The sequence below is a fragment of the Scomber japonicus genome, chromosome 22 (assembly GCF_027409825.1).
Source record: "Scomber japonicus isolate fScoJap1 chromosome 22, fScoJap1.pri, whole genome shotgun sequence".
Lineage (NCBI taxonomy): Eukaryota > Metazoa > Chordata > Actinopteri > Scombriformes > Scombridae > Scomber > Scomber japonicus.
Window position 1 is genome coordinate 28,143,659 of NC_070599.1, and position 19,845 is coordinate 28,163,503.

Below are 19,845 nucleotides of genomic sequence, written 5' to 3' on the forward strand. Positions count from 1 at the left end.
GTCTGATAATTGGTATTTCGATTGCTGTTCTTGTTGTTGTTGTTGTTGTTGGTGGTGGTGGTTGTTATGTGATCTTCAAGAATTGTAAAAGGAGGCCCCAGACAATGGAAAATAGCTTCAAGAGAACTATAACATCACCCATATATTCTCTGATATTCAGATATAAAAAAACCAAAGAATCAAATTAAAACTGAAGAAAACTAATGTTAGAAACCTTGTTTCAGTTATTTTGGGAGGTTCAGGTGTGACTTCTTATTGAACCTCTCCTTGGATTGCCACCTTATCGTGGTGGAGGGTTTGAGTGCTCAGAGGATTGTGGGATCTTTCAGCTCCTGGTCCCAGATAATAAACCAGACTGACAAATGTGTTGATGAACTATCCGTCTGACAGTGACGGAGCTTTCTTCATCACAAAGAGAAAAATCATCCAAATGTAAAAGAAAGTAAAGTTTAAAAAGACAAAAGTGAAACTTTGTAATGAGATTAATAATAAAAAGAATTGACAAAGAGCTTTCCAAAGAGAGAAACCTGAACTAGAGTAGATCCAGTAAGAAGAAGCAGTGAGGTTAATGCATGAATTAGTGAAACAGAGAAAACTAACAGAAGAAACTGAGTTCAGAGAAATCGATTGTAAAAAAGTTTGTTTTTGATATGATTTTTGATTCATTAATTTTAATGAAAAAAATTAAATTATGTTATTATAGTTCATTTAATATTAACAAAGACACAAAGTTCATCATCCAGGAACATTCCTCAATTCTTAAAGCACAAAAGTCTTGTTTTATATCAGTAATGAAACTCTGCACTGTAATACTCTGTTGGTATTTAAAATATCCTGAAAACAAATAAACAGTGTGGAGCTTATTAATACTTTGATTCTCAGCTCGTCTTGTCCATGTTTCAAAGTGCTGTTCAGTGTAAAATATCTTTATATGTGCTTAAAAACGGATGTGAATTAATAATGTCAGACAGATTTGACAAGTTGAATCTTAATTAAGGCACTTTGATAACCAAGTCAGATAAATACAGTTAATAAACTTTAAATAATTCACAAGTGTAAATACAATGTTTATTAGAGAACTGGAATAAATTACATATTAAAATTAACATTTCAGAAATAGTGCAATGAATCAAACATATTTGACTCGTATTGGCACTTTTCTTATTATGAGCGATTGTCTTAAACAGCTATGAATGTGATTTTTTTATATGTGTATATTGCAGGAATTTCAGTGCTTTGCTGTTTGAATTTATTATGACTGCTGTAAATATGTTTTTATATAAAGAATAAATATGAATCTCATTTTAAAACAATCTGTGTTCTCTTTTATTTAAATACATCACTATCTTTTTGTTAAAGTGCTCCATGAATAATATCTTATATGTAGTTTTATAATATGACAAGAATCAGCTGCAGTAAGTTTCTGTTCTGCTGTGTGCATCACCAAACTGGATCTGCTTAAGGGATACTGGCAGGTGCTCTTAACCCCGTGAGCATCCGAGATCTCGGCATTCGTCACCCCTGATGCCTTCATGTGTGGCGGTTGGAGTGATATCCCACAGTCAGTCTCTCATATGTACTTCTCCAAAATGCTAAAATAAAATAACATAAAATAAGATAAGTCTAGCTAGCAACTACTCCATAGAATTCACATACAGAGCTCAGCTAGCAAACTAACACCAATAACGTGGAGCATTCAACACTCTTGACTTAAACTATTCAAAACACTGATAATATGGACATACAGTATTTTTCCCAGTCATTGGAGGTTTAAGTCATCATATAAGATACAGAAACACACTTTAAAACCATAAAAACAAGGTTAATATTGTTGAAGGTTTTATATTCATAATGAAAGACTCTGCAGACTCCAGGTAAGTTAACACATGGCTTCTTTACTCATGTTTCCATGTACATCATCTTCTTCTACTTCCGTCAACACTACACAACATAACTCCAAGGCGCCACCTAGCGGGTACATGTATTATTGCACAGAACATCTGTACAACCCCCGCTTTTAGCTTGTAAACCACTTTTCTTTACTTTCAAGTTTGAACTGTGCAGAACTAAAATAATTCCAAAATGATAATCACCCTCATCTTAATCAGGTATTCATAACTGGCCATTTTCAACAACATTAGCACATAATGTATCACACTCTGTTTTAGGAACAACAAACTTTTAGGCCCATACTTTTTGTCCTTTGTCTTGCCATGCCTCAAGTTGAATGACTTTCTCTGTTTTTCTTTTATTTCCTTTTCTTTTTCCCTGAAAGCTCTGAGATTAGGCCAGGATGGTTTCAACAGCTGTGGAGTGGTTGAAACTGTTGATTTTATCATCCTCCCCATTACCAGTTGTGCTGGATTCAGCCCGTGAGCCAGTGGTGTAGCTCTGTAAGCTAAGAGAGCTTACTGAGCTTACTCTGAGGGTCTGGGCTTTTGCTGAGCAGCTGTTTAACTGTGCGGACAGCTCTCTCTGCTTCCCCGTTGCTCTGGGGGTAGCGAGAGCTGCTGGTCATGTGACTGAAACCATAGTTTTGGGCAAAATTGACAAAGTCTGTAGAAGCGAACACTGAAAGATATCAGCTGCCAAGTTTTGCCACGGTCATGCAGGTAGGGGCGTGGTCACTGACTGAAGAAGTCATTGGAGCCACCTGCAGCTACAGGTACTCATACTTTCTGATTAGCCCAGCTGATTCATCCCACAGTAACAACATTAACGATGATAATTTACATACACATCTTATTCACACATGGCCTAACTAACCTTGGTTGTGTGGATCTCATTCCAAACTACTAACTGACTCTACTACACTCATAAATTATCATTTAGTCTACAGCTGAGCATCGTGAAGACAGTCAGCAGCAAATGAGACTGAAGAGATCATTGGAGACACCTGCAGCTACAGGTACTCATACTTTCCCATTAACCCTTTAAGACATTTACCCGTAACCAACATGTGGTTCCTGGTTATGCATAACTAATTTCAGACAACAGGGCACAAGTGTGTTTGTGACCTTCATATACAAATATTACCGATATTTACTTAAAAATGTAATATCGGGAAGTATTAGTTGAAGCTTGATAAGCGCAGTTTCAGGAGCGGGAACACACACCAATTACACCCCTTCCGGCTCCTATATAAACAGACCTAACAGCTTCCCCCTCGTTCACTCTCGCTTTCAAGTTCCCCTCCCCCCCGCCCTCTTTTCTGTTCTTCTGTCCTCTCTCACAGGTTCCTGGGGGTTTGTCACTGCCTGGGCGCAGCTGCAGATCCTTCGTCCCACCTCCCCACACCGCATCAAGAATACACAATTCATTCAAATTCTGTCAATAAATCTGTTAAAACGTATCTCATTGATGATGTGTTCCTTGCTCGTGAATATCAGGTTTTTATAACCGATATTTGTTCTGTAGGCTTCAACATTTCCGAGCCTGCATGAACGCAGCATGGGACGTTTACTGGCGCATGCTTGATGACCATGAGTTATGGCCAGTAACAGCTAGTCAGTTGCCAGGCTCATTCATTGAACTTGGACTAAAAGAGGACTGTTTATTGTTACTGAAGCATCTTCCTTGTTTTGATATTGTCTACCATTTGTGAAGAAGTCGAACTTGTCCTAGCTGTTGTGTTGTTTGAGGCCATATTGGCACTTCTTTCCATAACTTAAGTTGAAGTTGTTCTCTTATTATGCACAGACAGTGTTTACATTTGGAAAGTCATGTTGCATTTATGTTTGCATCCAGTGGAGCATCACAATAGAATCAGGAATATTGTGTTAATTTCACAATAAGAGATATGTTATGTTGTTACCTGATAGTTTTGGTGTAAAAAGACATGCATATATCGGTATCGGAAATTAAGAGTTGGGGAATATCTGATATCAGCAACCAATAACGAGCATCCCCATATACAAATATACATTCTTCTATATGAGCATGTGTCTTTTGGCAAGTAAACATGCTGCAGTGCCCAACGGGTGCATTGTTCTAGTCATTTGTAATCGAGCACCTCTGATGTGATCCTACATGTGGCCAGCAAGTGGCAGTAGACACTCAACTTGAAAGGTGCTATTATTTTTACTTTGAGATATAAACTGTCTTCTTCTCTTTCTCTGTTTAATGACTCTGCTCAGTTACATGGCTAGGGCTCTGTCTTATCCGAACTGAAAGAGGCAATATATCAGTATTATTGATTACAGCTGTGGAAACATGCGACAGTTCTGACTGCAGACCTCGTTGTTTTTCCATCATGAAGGTAAGAGGAAGCTACTGAGGGCTTTAGAAATCTGCAGATTTATTTTCTATCTTTCCTTCCTTGTTTCTTTCTTTAAGTTATTATCATTCTTTAATTGTTATTTTTGTTATCTGTTGCAATATATTCTGTAAATATAAAATACATGTATGGAGATCATGAATATAGGACCCACTGGACTAACAGGACCGTGACGTCACAGAGGCGACTTGCTGAAAACATAACAAAAAACTTCTTCTTCTTTAAACTTTATTGTAAAATGACATCAGTACACTGAATCAGTAAACTTATACTTACAAATATACAGAGTGAAGACTAATGTGCATGTAAACATACTCATTGATTGTATCTGCTGCTACATCACGACTGACCATCAGTCCTCTAACTGAATGGAAATGACAACAATAAACAGTTCAAATAAATTACTGGAACATCATCCAGCATGACCTGTTTAGCATTGGGTCACTGGTGGTCTGGGGAGGCAGATCCTTGGACAGAAAAGTTAATGGGGACATTGAACAGAAAACAACCGTTATCATTATGTTAAACAGATTTTTTTAATGAATGTACTACTGTCTGAGGGGCTCTGGGGACCAGTAACAGGCCAGCTGGACGTCAGTGGTTGGACTGGTGTGAAGGTGTGGAGGTCTACCTCAGTGAAGAGTAGACAACCTCTGGCTCTAATGGAGACACTGAACACACACAGTTCAAACAATATGAGACACAGTTGTAGAAAAAACAAGTCTTTTCCAACATCTACTGATGGTAACTACAGTTGGGTTGAGGTCAGGGAAGATCTTGGTGACACTTCATGTAAAGACAAAGTTTCATTGCAGGTCTGTGATGAGATGTGAACTCTGGACCTGAATTCATGAAGCTTCTCAGAGCAGGAAATCTGTCCTAACTGGACAATAATTCACACATTTAAGGTCCTAGTTTTAGGAGAAGGATTAACTCAGGAAATCACTGCTGATATTTCGCAGCTGCAGAGATGTTTCAATGTTTGATGATAATAAAATCATTAAAAGATCCTTTAGATTAGTACTGTAGTTATATTTTTTCTTTTTTAAATATATCTATTTGTTTTCAAAGTACAGACTCATTTTACTAATATTGCAGACACAAGATATAAACATATATAAATGTAACCCCATGCCCCACCCCTCTACCAGTAGCAATAGTACATTAGTAATAACAAACTTATAATGAGAGTAGTTGTATTTTTCTTACTTTCTTTCTCTTGTCTGCTATTTTTTGATTGATATGCACCACAACACCAAGATATGACTAGTTGACAATAAATCTGATCCTGATCTCCAAAGGTGTGGTAGATCATAAGTTTTTCAGGAAAGCTATCCTTAAAAAGGACATAACTTCAGGCATTGTGCCAAAACAGCTTTGTGTCTCTTTAACCCAAAACTAGATCCGGTTTGTTCTGATCTTATATACCTAACATGCTTATAACTTAAAAGTTCAATATTTCAGGAAATATGTTTTCTTTCTTTGTTTTGGAGAATGAGATGAGAAGATTGATATTAGTGTCATGATTGTGTGTTAATACAGAAGAGCTGCTGTACCTTTCGCCTCTCTGCTCTTCTCACTACTGAGTGAGCTGCAGCTGCATCACGATCTGTAAAATAAAACATATTCATATTAACCAGTGCTGTTAGTGCACTACATGTACTGTGAGTAGTGATGTTGCACATGTAATATAAATATTAATACTACTCTACTATACTACTCAGCCACCAGGAACTGATAAAGCTACTGATATATTTGATTTTAACTACACATTTTTCATCATGAGTACCTCATGCTGGAGGTGTTGCCAGTGTTGCGAGTGTGAGGTCTATCGCTGCATAGTGCTGTACCTGCTGGCTACCATTACACTTCTTCATGTCCTCAGAAACACAATGTGTCTGTTTGATGCAATTCAGTTCACAACCACTAGGTCACACGAATAAGATTAACAAAAAACTAAAGACTATCAGCAGTGTCCAGTCACAATAACAATGGTTAGAAGTTTCAAAGAGAAACTCATTGAGCTTCTCCATCACTGTCTTCATCTATATAATGTTTCTATGCTGATGCTGCTCTTTCTGCCCTGATATCAACAAATAACCTCCTCCATGCCATAGTAAGAGTTTATATTATGCAAAGGTGAAAGTTCAAAGAAGGTATTAAGGTGTTGACAAGGAATTTCTGCCAACAAGTAGTAACATATGCATTCGTAAAAATCAAGTATATTGGTGGCTTAAGATGCAACAAATGTTGGTAATTTGTTGGCTGTAACAACAAAAAAACAAACTGTTGTGTGGATCAACACCTTTACCTCTCTTCCTGTTAGATTTGACGACTCTTTGTCCATCACTGACGTGTTCTGTTGTTTTCACTGCTGAGTAAACTACAGCTGAATAACAGTCTGGAAGATAAAATACATCAAAATACATTACTGACAGTAATACAGATGGTATCATCAGGTGTGTGTTGGTAAAAGTATATCAGTGGCTTAAGATGCTACAGACGATTAAAAGGGCCATGACTGACAGACGCACTAAAAGATTATTAGAACAAAAGTTATTTTTTCATTAACTTCATTAATCAGTGATAGACATTAACAGTAAAGAGTATTTTATTTACATTATCATTAAAAAATATTTTTCTTGTTTTTGGCACCAAAAAAGCCTCAAAACATCCAAAGCCTCTGTATTCAACAAATACGTCTTACCACCCTATATCCAGGGGTTAATTTGAGCCGGATCTTGCCGGAACAAGATCCGGCACCTCTCAATTTTGGCCTCCCTGTGTTCCGGTACTTATTTGGGCAGATCCGGTAGGCCTACCTCTCATTAAAAAAAAAAAAAAAAACACATATAAAAATGTTTAAAATAAAATAATAATGCATATATTAATTTACAGAACAAAACCCAAGAATTTCATGTTGTTTATTAAGATTTAACCAGGCGGGGAGTTCCTGTCCTCTGAAAAGAAGCCAATGCGGAAGTAACTTAGAGCTGCATTCTATCAAAAGGCCACCAGGGGGCGATCGTTTTGTGTTCAAAAAGACTTCCGGATCTATACAAGTCAATGGAGAATTCACCAACTTCTCACTTGATTTCTAACCTCAGTAAACGTTTTCAAAATGTGTTTATGGTCTCAATCGCTAGTTTAAAGCCTTCTTCAATGCAGTATGATGTTCATTTGGGACATTTTGGCCTCCCTGATTTTATATTTGACGATAAAGCAGGCTACATGGCTACGTTGTGATTGACAGGTTGATTGACCAATGTCCTTGAGATCCAGCCCTCACAACCAATCGCAGCCTCCCGGCTCCGCCGTTGGTCCCGCCCATACTTCCGTCCATGACTCCGCCTCATGCCCATATAAGTAGAATCCGTGTTCTTTTTTTCCCAGCATGCACCTGAAATTTTCAAGATGGCGCTGCCTAGATTCGATACTATTGACAGGGCCAACAAACCACAACCCTGACACCAGTCAAAAAGACAGTTAAAACATTCAGAAGAACGTGTCGCTACCTCCTCCCGTCCCGTAGGCGGAACAGCGTGCATTAAGAGGTTAAATTTACTTTTCTTTTTTCAAAAAGAAGGAAGAGTTGCATGACACTTCAAAACGAGTCAGAAAAGCCTCCACAAGCGGCGACGAGGGCAGCTGCAGCGGTCATGTTGACGGTCAAAACCGGCTGCAGCAGGAGGCTGGCGCCGCAACAGCTAGCCGGGTTCACCGACATCTAGCCGGGTTCAACAACGGCTAGCCAAGCCGGGGCAGGAGGCTGGCACCATGGCAACAGCTAGCCGGGTTCACCGACAGCTAGCCGGGTTCACCGACAGCTAGCCAAGCCGGGGCAAGAGGCTGGCACCATGGCAACAGCTAGCCGGGTTCACCAACAGCTAGCCAAGCCGGGGCAGGAGGCTGGCACCGTGGCAACAGCTGGTCAGGTTCACCGCCAGCCGGAGCAGGAGCCAGTACAGTGCTAGCAGTCAGCCAGGTGAACCACCAACAGCCGGAGCAACAGGCGGGTACCGTGGCATCAGCTAGCCCGGTACAACAGCTGGAGCAACAGGCGGGTACCGTGGCATCAGTTAGCCCGGGACAAAAGCCGGAGCAACAGGCGGGTACCCTGGCATCAGCTAGCCCGGTACAACAGCCGGGTACCCTGGCATCAGTTAGCCCGGTACAACAGCCGGAGCAAGAGGCAGGAACCGCGACATCAGCTGGCTTACAGGAAGCAGGAAGATTCAGCAGGAGAGGAGTGTGGGACGTCCAGCGACATGCTCGTGATGTGGGGTGTTTTGGACAACTAAATATGGTGAGTCTATTGTCTATTAATAGGCCGCCGTGCCAATCTTTGAATAATAATAATGGAAGATATGTGTGATTTAGTAAAAGCTTTGTTTTACACATTAGACCTGTTGACTGTATACTGTAAGTCCCACCTGTGGTGATGTGGGCATTGGCCTGTGCTGTGTGGAGTATAGTCTAAAATAATTGTAAATTATCGTCATAACATTTATACCATGGATATTATTTGAAATTGAGGCTTGTAAGTCCCACAGCGTGGTGAGTGGGCATTTTCATGTTGTTTTCAGCACGTTGTCTCTATATGTTCCGGGACCTGAGCCCGTCTCGTCATCCCTGAGCTGTCATATGTACTTTGCGTTCCGGCACCTTATGATTTACAAATTAAGCATTGCCTATATCCCTCAAATTAAGCTCCATGTCACAGCTCTGACAAAGATTTTTTTGGCCAATCAGCAATTCTTAAGGGCCGCTTCAGGAGAAGGGACTGTAAGGAGGATTGGATCACACAGGCATCCAGATGGTTTGAAAACTCAATCTGAATGCATAAATAAAAAAAGACAAAAACTGAACAGAGAGTCACCTGCTCTATTCAATATTCACCTGTTGTGAAAAACATTCAGGAGATCATTAAAAAACACTGGTACATCATTGACACTGACCGTGCATTGAAAAGATATTTTATTAATCCTCCTCGTATCGTAAAGACTGGTGTAAGTTGACCTGCCTCCCCCCCACCCCTTCACACTTCCCCAGTTATGTTCCGTTTGGTAATTACAAATGTGGAAACTGCCAATAATGCCATTTCACACAAAAAGCTCATTCCTCACTCAGGTAGAAGTTTTAACATTAAGGGCTTTATATCCTGTAACACCAAGAACATTATATACATACTTACGTGTCCCTGTGGCCTTGTGTATATTGGTAAAACAACTAAACCATTCAAAACCAGGATTACAGAACACAGATTTGCTATTCGTAACCAGGATATAACAAGTCCAGTTGCTATCCATTTCAAAAAAGCCCATCACATCATATCTACCCTCAGATAGATTGGCACTGAAGACATAAAATGCCCTTATAACTTTTTTGGATTTTCCCACTGGACACTCTCACACCTCGAGGTTTAACGTCAAGCTGGTGATATCCTAATAAATTGACCATTTAATAATTAAGATACATTTAGACTGTAAAAGACAGTCTGAAGCACATTACTTACAGAGTTTATCAGCTTGTATCAAACATTGAACTCCACTGAATGCTGCCTGCATTTCTACACAGTGTTATATTATCACAGCTCAGTGTCAGTAAATATTATACAGTTAGTATTAGACTATAAAAGAGTCTACAAGCCTGCACATGTAGAGTCATTTAAAGCTCTGAATGGGTCAGGTTGGTTCTGCAGGTGTAGTTACAGTAATGGTGCATGGTTGGCATGATGTGTGCCTGGTGGTGGGGCCAAATGTGATATCTTTCCATGAGGCCCAAAATCCCTGGCAGCACCCCTGGCTGTGAAAACGACAAACAAATAACAGATTGTGTGGATCCACAAATAAGAGCAGCTGTACCTCTGGTCCTGTTTGATTTGACGGCTCTTTGTCCATCACTGACGTCTTCTGTTTTTTTCACTGCTGAGTAAACTACAACTGAATAACAATCTGGAAGATAAAAAACATGAAAAATACATTACTGACAGTGCTACAAATGATATCAGCACTGTTACTATACAGTATCTATTACTACTCCTGCAGAAGACATAATACAAATAGCAACCAGATTATTTATTTCCTTCTAAGCATCCAACTGGCTCATCTCAAACAGGACGCCTTAGGTCCAGGTTTTGGACTGAACAAAACGTAATGAAAATATGATCAATTTCAGCAGCAAACATTAGTTGATAGCTGGAGAAATAGGTGTTAGTATGTCATAAATATCAGAAGTTACATTTGACATTTTTTTTCTGTTTAACATGTCTGCTATGAAAGAGACCAAATAAGTGTGTTGAGTTCAGAAAACGAAAAGTAAAACAACATACCTGCAGCTTTTATTAAAACCAGTTGGTCACCACAGGATGAACATTTGTAATTTTATTTTAAAAATGTGTTTTTAATATAAATTAAATGAAAAAAAGTGTTATTATAGCAGGATACTAAATTCAATCCATTTTAGCCTCAGACTTCAGTTGATAGCTGGAGAAAGTGTTAGAAGTTATACTTGACACTTTTTTTCTTTTTAACACTTCTGCTGCTAAAGCAAACAAGTGTTGAGTTCGGAAAACGGAAACTAAAAGAGCACTGAGCTGCTGACTTTTTATTAAAACAAGTTCTTCACCACAAGCTGAACATTTGTAACTTTAAAAATGTGTTTATAATTGTATTTATACATAAAATGTAAAAAATACCGGTGACATGTACAGCTGCAATATTAAAAGGATTTATCAACAAAAACCTAAGATAAAGTGGAAGATTTTAAAAAAAAACAACCCACAACTATAAAGCACTGAAGTTCATGTAATGTAAGAAATTACATTACAGTAAAATACATTAAAGAAAAACAGCTTCTCTTCACTGATTCACCACAAAGTAGAAAACACACGAAGCGCACATCACACTCTGTCATCAACCAGAAGAAACCAAACTGTTCTGTTGTTAACCCTGATTATCATAAATGTCCCCATAATCCTAAATGTCCCACTTTGTAAACCCAGAGAGGTCCTCACAAATATACAAGTTTAACTCTACTAACATCACATCTACAACACATTACCTCCACTCCGTCTGATTGGCTGTGAATGCTGAAGCCAATTTGTGATGTCATCTTTTCCAACTTCTAATTCAGCAGCTGTAATGAACCAAAATGATCAGAGATTCGATTTATAATATGACATTTAATTCACAGAAATTGCAAAACACAATTTTAGAATAAGTTGTTCTTTAAAACTAATCCTCAAAGTGAAATATTCATTGTGAAATCTGACTGACCTTCAGGTTTCCTCTGAGCACATCGTCTCACCAGTAGAACCACTAGAACCAGACCACAGACAGGTGGAACCAACCACAGCACAGAGACATGAGGAGAGGTGGATGATGAAGGAGGAGAGGTAGATGATGAAGGAGGAGAGATGGATGATGAAGGAGGAGAGGTGGATGATGAAGGAGGAGAGGTGGATGATGAAGGAAGAGAGGTGGATGATGAAGGAGGAGAGGTAGAAGGGAGGGGAGATGGAGATGTGGTGGTGGGTTTCTCTAAAAGGAAACAAAGCTGATTATTATTAAGAGCACCTAAATTTAAACACATTTACACATTTTAATAAAGCACTACAATTACTGAGATGGATGCATTATAATAATAATAATTAAAGCTGCAAGCAGCGATGACCGGGCCCAAGCTCCTTCGCCCCGACAAGACTGAGCGAGACTTGCTGCGACGCATCTTCTAAGCCAAAGGGAAACAGCACCAAAATCGAGTCGAGGGGCTCCATTTTAAAATTTTTCTAGGGGGCGCTATTGAGCCATTTTGCCTAGTGAGGACATGGGTCCAATAGACTTTTTTGTGTCTTTACATGATACATATACAGTATACACCAAGTTTTGTTCATCTACGTCAATCTGGAGGGAGGGGCTCAATTTTATTAATCTTCTACAGGGTGCAATGGCACGGTTTGGCTAGCAGTTTTTTTTTCAATTTTCAAGGGGGCGCTATTGTGTCCAGTAGGTGGCGCTATGGAGCCGACACAGTATTGATGCATACACGTGTTCAAAAAACCAAACCGGATCCCTAATTAGAAAGTTTTTAGGAACTTTTCACCTCCAGTGTCTCAAGAGGTTTCTGAGTGAATTTGAAGTCGGTCGGATTAAATCCCTAGGACAAGTTTGTTAAAGTACGAGGCGTGGAAATCGCCAAAATCACACATATTTGTCAAAATGGCCGACTTCCTGTTGGAGTGACATCATGTGCGCCTGGACATGATACATATAAATACCAAATTTTGTTCTAGTACATCAATCTTTCACATTTTTATATTCATTAGGGGGCGCTATTGAGTGACTTTTCGGGCACGTTTAGGCTGTCAAAAAGGCGGTGTTTTGTATAAAAATAATAATCGGTACAATTACAATAGGGCCTTCGCACTGTTTAGTGCTTGGGTCCTAATAAATAATACATTTAATATATTTATATATTTTATGGTTTGGTGACCTCAGGATTGGGTCACTGCTTTTTGCGGATGATGTGGTCCTGTTGGCTTCATCAGACCGTGACCTCCAACTCTCACTGGATCGGTTCGCTGCCCAGTGTGAAGCGGCCGGGATGAGAATCAGCACCTCCAAATCCGAGTCCATGGTCCTCAACCGGAAAAGGGTGGAGGGCACTCTCCGGGTCGGGGATGAGATCCTGCCCTAAGTGGAGAAGTTCAAGTCCCTCGGGGTCTTGTTCACGAGTGAGGGAAGGATGGAGCAGGAGATCGACAGGCGGATCGGTGCGGTGTCTGCAGTAATGTGGACTCTGCACAGATCCGTCGTGGTGAAGAGAGAGCTGAGCCGAAAGGCAAAGCTCTCGATTTACCAGTCGGTCTTCGTTCCTACCCTCACCTCTGGTCATGAGCTTTGGGTAGTGACCGAAAGAACAAGATCGCGGGTACAAGCGGCCGAAATGAGCTTCCTCCGTAGGCTGGCTGGGCTCTCCCTTAGAGATAGGGTGAGAAGCTCAGTCATCCGGAGGGAGCTCGGAGTAGACCCGCTGCTCCTCCGCATCGAGAGGAGTCAGATGAGGAGGCTCGGACATCTAATCAGGATGCCTCCCGGACGCCTCCCTGGTGAGGTGTTCAGGGCACGTCCCACCGGTAGGAGACCCGGGACACGCTGGAGAGACTATGTCTCTCGGCTGGCCTGGGAACGCCTTGAGATCCCCCAGGAAGGCTGGGGAGAGGGAAGTCTGGGCTTCCTGCTTAGGCTGCTGCCCCCGCGACCCGACCCCGGATAAGCGGAAGAGGACGAGACGAGATATATTTATATTTTAATAAAATAATACATTTAAATAATAAATGAAACCATAATATGTAGCTTTTGTTTTACCAGCACATAAACACATATGTACAAAGACTTTAACTTCCTCACCTGTGACAGAGATCCAGCTGGATGGAGACACTCCATAACTGCTGATGTGACACTTGTAGAGGCCTTCATCAGACTTGGAAACATGGTGGATGGTCATGTGACCTGCAGGCTCAGTCCTGATGAGGGAGCCATCTTTATAGAAACCAGCTGGGAGGTTGGAGGTCTTTGTTTTACAGTGCAGAGTGACATCATCTCCCTCCATCACAGGGAGGACAGGACTCTGCAGGATCACTGGTCCACCTCAACACAGAGACAAACTACAGCATTTCATCATTTACACTCAGCTTCATCAATACTAACTCCACAGTCTGATCTTACCAGTGACAGTGATGTTGATGCTGTTACTGGTTGCTCCGTCTCTGGACTCACACCAGTAAACTCCACTGTCTGAGGGGGCTGCTACACTGATTTTACAGGAGGAACCAGCTGATCTTCCCCATCCGTCTCCACACTCCTTCCTGGTTCCTGTGGTTGTGTTCCTCCTCAGCTTCCATCCAGCAGAGCTGTCGTCCTCCTCACAGCTCAGAGAGACGGACTGTCGTTTAAACATCTGAGAGCTGTTGGGACTCACAGTCAGAGAGGCTGAGAGGAGATTTATTATATTTAGGAAACAACATGAGGAGTCATTTAATGTAACACAGAAACACTCAGTAGGTCAACAACATGAATCCTGTTATACAGTTAATGTTTCTCAATGCTGCAGTGAAGCAGGACCAGATATATATTTTTGGGGGCTTTTTGCCTTTAATGTACAGGTTGTAGTAGAGAGAGACAGGAAACTGGAGGCAGAGAGGAGGAGGATAGGAGCGTTCGGTGCAGGATTCGAACCGGGGTCGCCTGCAGCGAGGACTGTAGCCTCAACACATGGGATGGGTGCTCTACCCACTGAGCTAAACACCACTAAAACCACATTTTGAGTAATTGTTCATTTTCCTTGTCTGTGAGTGTTTATGATTTAAGTTTCATCTGTCTGCCAGATTTCTTAATTTCTTGATTGAAAGTTTATATTTAAGTCGGCGCGCAGGTGGTCAAGTGGTTAGAGCGCATGCCATATACACAGCCGACCCCGGTTCGAATCCCGATCGGAGGTCCTTTGCTGCATGTCACCTCCCTCTCTCTCCCATGTTTCCTGTCGATCTACTGATTAATAAAGGCGTCTATGCCAACAAAATCTTAAAAAAAAAAAAAAAAGAAAGTTTATATTTAAGTCATTAGAGTACATTTACAGTACGTGTGAACAGTAATGCATCTGCTGTATGAAAAACAGTCTGGCCACATAAATTGTCCCTGTTAGCGACACATGACCAGATTTTAAAGCTGGTGATTGGCTGTTTCTTGCAGAGAGGTACATTGTGAGTTGTACATTTTTAAACAGCTAACATAATGTTAGTCAGATATTTTCTAACACCGTTCATCTGATGATTTAACCAGGAGAGTTTCATGTTGATCAAACTGAGTCATCTATCCTCTTTGGTCAAATCTAACCTTTACTTTCAGACCAAAGGTATGAGCCAGCTGTTTCCAGAGGTTGAGGAGGACTAACTAACTGATATTCATCAGCAGAGTGACCCTTCAACAGCTTTACATCATCAGATAAGAAGTTTACTGACCTTGGTTTGTTGAGCAGAACAGCAGAGAGCTCACAACTAAAGAGACAAAAGAACAAACCGGAAACATGTCAAATCATCACTAAACTACACAGATATAATATATTAATAGATATTTATATAATTTATAATTTAATAATAATATTTTATTCATGGGGCACTTTTCTACACTCACATTACAAAGTGCTTCACACAGCAGCAAATTATCATCATTATCATATAATCATACAAAGCAACAGAATTAAAACATGCAAATACATTAAGACTGAGTACAATTCTGATCGCTATCATTAAAGATCAACTAATTCTATAAACATTATAAGACACAAGCATCAGAGCAGTTGGTAAAACAAATGGCAGTGTCATCAGCAAAAGTGAAAACATTATGATTCATAAAATCCATCAAAATCTATGAAGTAGTCCAGGCAGTCAATAAAATCAAATGACATCTTGAAAAGCCGTTTTAAGAGGAGATTTAAAAGACGAACTGTTGATCTGATCGCAAGCAAGATGTTCTGCAGTTTTGGGGCTCTGACCAAGAAAGCTTTGTCACTTCTAGTTATCACCCACATCTCAGGAACGACTAAAAGATGTCTGCTTGAGAATCTCAGACTATGAACAAGCTCACATGTAAGCCACTGCAAAGAGGTTAAAACAGATGTAATGCGGCCATTTCTCTTGGTTCTTGATAAAAATCTTGCAGCTGATTAAAATATTTCTTGCTGAAGTGGATGAAGAGGCGGTTGCAGTAATCGAGGTGTGAAGAAGTAGAAGCATTTAAAACGGGCTCTGTGTCTTTGACAGATAAATTAGAACATAGTTTGGATATATTTCAGGTATTTCTCAGGTGATAAAACAAGATTGTACATTTTTTGTTGTGTACTGCTCAAAAAATGAAATGCTAAGATTCTTTGCAACAGGATTAATGTGTTCTGAGAGGGAACCAGCAAAAGACAGGAAGTCCTTAATGTGCTGGTGCACAAAGACAGTCATTTAGTGAACTCAGCCATCCAGGGTCAGCAGCCCTGACAGGCAGATACATCAGCAGGTCATCAGCATAGCAGTGACAAGAAATACCATGTCTAAGGGGAGCATGTACAAGGAAACTCAATCTGGTCCCAAAACTGACTCCTATGAGACACCATGCTTAACAGACGACATGTGGTCAATAACTTTGTGTTTGACAGATCGATCTAAGGCTATGCCAGATATTCCTACCCAATGTCACAGCCTGTCTAACAGTATGCTATGGTCTAAAGTATCAAAGTCAGCATTCAGGTCCAAAAGAACAAGGAGTGATCACATCCCATCATCGGCAGCCATTAGAAGGTCAATAAACACCGTAAGGAGATCGGTGCTTTGATATCTACGAAAGTCTGACTGAAATTTCTCATAAACAAAACTGCTGCTGAAAGTAATTGCTGGGACACTTATTTTCTACAATTTTTGACATATAAAGGAATAACCCATGTAATATAAAAGCACATCAGGGTTGATCCTGAGACAGAAGATGTCGATCAACACGAACGGATCATCGCTGTATAATCTGCCTCGGTTTAGGTTTAGTACAAAGTGTAACATCTGTCACCTGCTGAACTGTGAATTTCTCTTCCTGTTTGCTGCATTCACTTATTTTCTTGATGCTGATTAAAGTAGTATAGTAATAGTATTTTAAATCAAATTTCATTTCAAGATTTTTAAATATGTTTAAAACCATTTATCAGCAAGTATCATCTAAACCTCAGCTGACATGGGATGAATATAATTATTTAAATCTGGACAGTACAGATTATACAGATTGTACTCACAGAGCCACAGAAGAGATGTTTGGTCCATTTGGTCACTCACTGATGTGTGAACTGCTTTGTTTGTTCACAGCAGTTAAACAAGACTTCCTTCCTTTGTAGGTGTGATGCTGCTGTGTGGTTTACTTTACAGGAAAGATGCTGACTTACAAAAAGTTTATATTATTCTCGGACATGACAGCTTAAGTTAACCCTTCATGTATTCTCAATAAAACCAAGTTTCATAGTAAGTAAAAATAACTTGCTCGATGTACACTGAGGCAAATGGGCATTTTGCCCCCTCCATCAATATTATTACTAACCATTTTTTTTAAAGATATCATCATGATGACTTTTCTCCAAAGTGTATCCATTCTCTCTGTTGGTTCATGAATGCTTTGCTGCTGCTAATGTGGTGAGTGCAGATACACCATAGGTAGAGTATGCAGCTCCAGGTTTGACCCCTAATCAGGGTTAGATCATTTTAGACACCTGGTGGCTCTTGTTCTTCCTCTCTTGCTGCTGGCCAGAGGTAGGCAGGCTGACATTTGATTGTCAGAAGTTTTTTTTTTGAGACAGCTGACACTGTTTCTTGCGTTTTAGCTTCCTTGCTAGTGCCTTCGGTTCCTCCTCCGCCTATAGACCGTTTACCTAGCATGGTGCTAAGTGGGGCCTTCACTGTTTGTCTGTGTATCTCACCTATTTGCTGTGTGAGTGTGTTTAGTTTGCTGTGACATCACTGGTGAGTAAATGGTAGCACCACTAGATGCACCTCCGTACAGCCTGCAACCCCATCTGCTGGCCCTAGTCCACTTATGTTTTCTTTCCTTTAACTGGTTTTATAATAGACAAATGCTTTTATAATGTAACTTTATATTGTTTTGAATCCACAACTTTGTCTCCCAGCTTACTTCTGCAGTCTTTAATAGTTTTATAATAAAACTATTTATTCTGTCTTATATCTAGCCTCTCACAAACCGTTAGCACCGCCACCCTAACAAAAGCTCATAGACTTAAAACTTGATGCTGTGCCATGCGTGATTAAACCATCAACAACACACACAGGTAGAGATGGTCACATGAATTAGCTGAAAAACTTCCAGGAGGTTTATTAGACATCCAACCTGAGAAGAAAGAAGAACATGGGTTACATGACTCACAACACAAAAGTCCTGAGTATCACATTTCAGTCAGAATCAGATTTACTGTCATGTTGGTTTGCACATACAAGGAATTTGCTTGTGGTGTTGTGTAGCTGTGAAATATTCACAGAATTAAGAAATCCTAAAAAATACTTTAGAAAAGAATTAACAATGGAAGAAGAATGTAAAATATATTGTAATGAGAGGATCAGCTGCAAATTAAATTCTATATATTAAATAGAAGATGAGATGAATGTGATTAGAGGACCAGGGAAACAGGCAGCAAGAACTAAATGCTGAATAGCAGAACACTTTAAATAACCACAGCAGAAAGCAGAGTGGACTCACTGTGACTCAGTTTAACTGGAGAACAGATGAGTTAAAGCTGGACTTCACATCCAGTTCAAACAGATCTGTGTGTGTGGAGCTGGCAGCAGAATAAAACCTGTTTAAACCTAACAAATAAATACATAAAAGAGGCACTTCATTTGTCCTGAGGGTGTCGCATCATTTTATTTCTATATTTCTCTGGCTGAACCCCCCCTCCCCCCCTTGAACATAGTCTGTATAACACTATTATTTACTGCTGCTGGCTGCCACACTGAACAAAAAGATGTGAAGGGTTAATGAGTAATCACATTGGAATTATTCAGAAGATTTCGGGTGTACCCTAAATGTTGAAAAGACATTTGAAGCAGATCTGACTGAACTAAAAGCAGGAAATATAGTTTTACAGGAAATGAGAGACTGAGAGCAGCGTCTCTGTGACTCCACCCACAGAGACACTCAGGAGGAAATAACTTACTCTCTTATCAGTCATGTGTGACTTTAAATGACTCATTATTCAGACTCAGTTTATAACTCCCTTTGATACCTGTTGTACTAAAAATATGCAGATCTCATCTTCATCACTTTTGTCTCCACTAAACTCACTGAGAGACATCACTGTTTCTGTTGACTCCTGTGGTGCATTCAAGGAACATCTGAAAACTCAGCTCCTCAGTGAACACCTCAACACTCCACACAGTCTATTGATTGTTGTACGTTTTTTGTTGTGTATGGTATTTCTTATGCACTTGTCTACTTCTTACATAAATAATGAAATAAATGTAATTCATAAGTACACTCCTAGCCGATCAGCTACTTCAGAGTTTGTACCACAGTTCGCTCTTATAAAACAGGTTGAGACTCATCCGCAGCTTAACTCAGTTTGTCTTTTTAAATATATACATGAAGCATGCACATGTTTCATGACCTATTGTAGATCAGTGTTTACACGCCAGAGACAAAGGAGTGTGAGGTGAAAATTTGAAACTTCCAGTGCAAAAACACTGAGACTTTACCTTCACTGAACACTTTATTATTGTTTTATTATCACTTTATTCACAGATGATGATAGTTTGACTTTAACATGTCAATGCAAAGCAGCTAGTATTTCATATATTACTACATATCATGTGAGTCTTTGTGTATCTGAACCTGTAGAAAGGGTTAGTAACAGTCACAGCCAATAAAATCAAGCTTTGATCACGTTTGTTCATTTTATTTCAGGTATGGCTGAGTCTGAAGAGTATAACATCTTCATCTGTAAAAACTGAGCTGACTGTGTTTGTTGGGTTTGTCTGT

General features: G+C 39.9%; 1 protein-coding gene across 1 annotated transcript; it reads right to left on the bottom strand.

Moving 5' to 3' along the window:
* Positions 1–2,398: 2,398 nt before the first annotated feature.
* On the bottom strand, positions 2,399–17,735 carry LOC128383681 (low affinity immunoglobulin gamma Fc region receptor II-like). The gene is made up of 6 exons (XM_053343268.1): positions 17,729–17,735; positions 14,005–14,268; positions 13,687–13,926; positions 11,554–11,706; positions 3,234–3,287; positions 2,399–2,556 (listed from the first exon to the last, which is right to left on the bottom strand). Exons 1-6 carry the CDS (start codon positions 17,733–17,735, stop codon positions 2,399–2,401), a joined length of 876 nt encoding a protein of 291 aa, XP_053199243.1.
* Between the last annotated feature and the right edge of the window lie 2,110 nt (positions 17,736–19,845).

Coding starts and splice junctions, on each gene's coding strand:
- LOC128383681 (XM_053343268.1), bottom strand. Junction 11,707..13,686: donor CAGCTGGATCTCTGTCACAG/GTGAGGAAGTTA, acceptor CCACCTCTCCTC/CTTCATCATCCATCTCTCCT. Junction 3,288..11,553: donor TGCTCAGAGGAAACCTGAAG/GTCAGTCAGATT, acceptor CGGTGTGGGGAG/GTGGGACGAAGGATCTGCAG.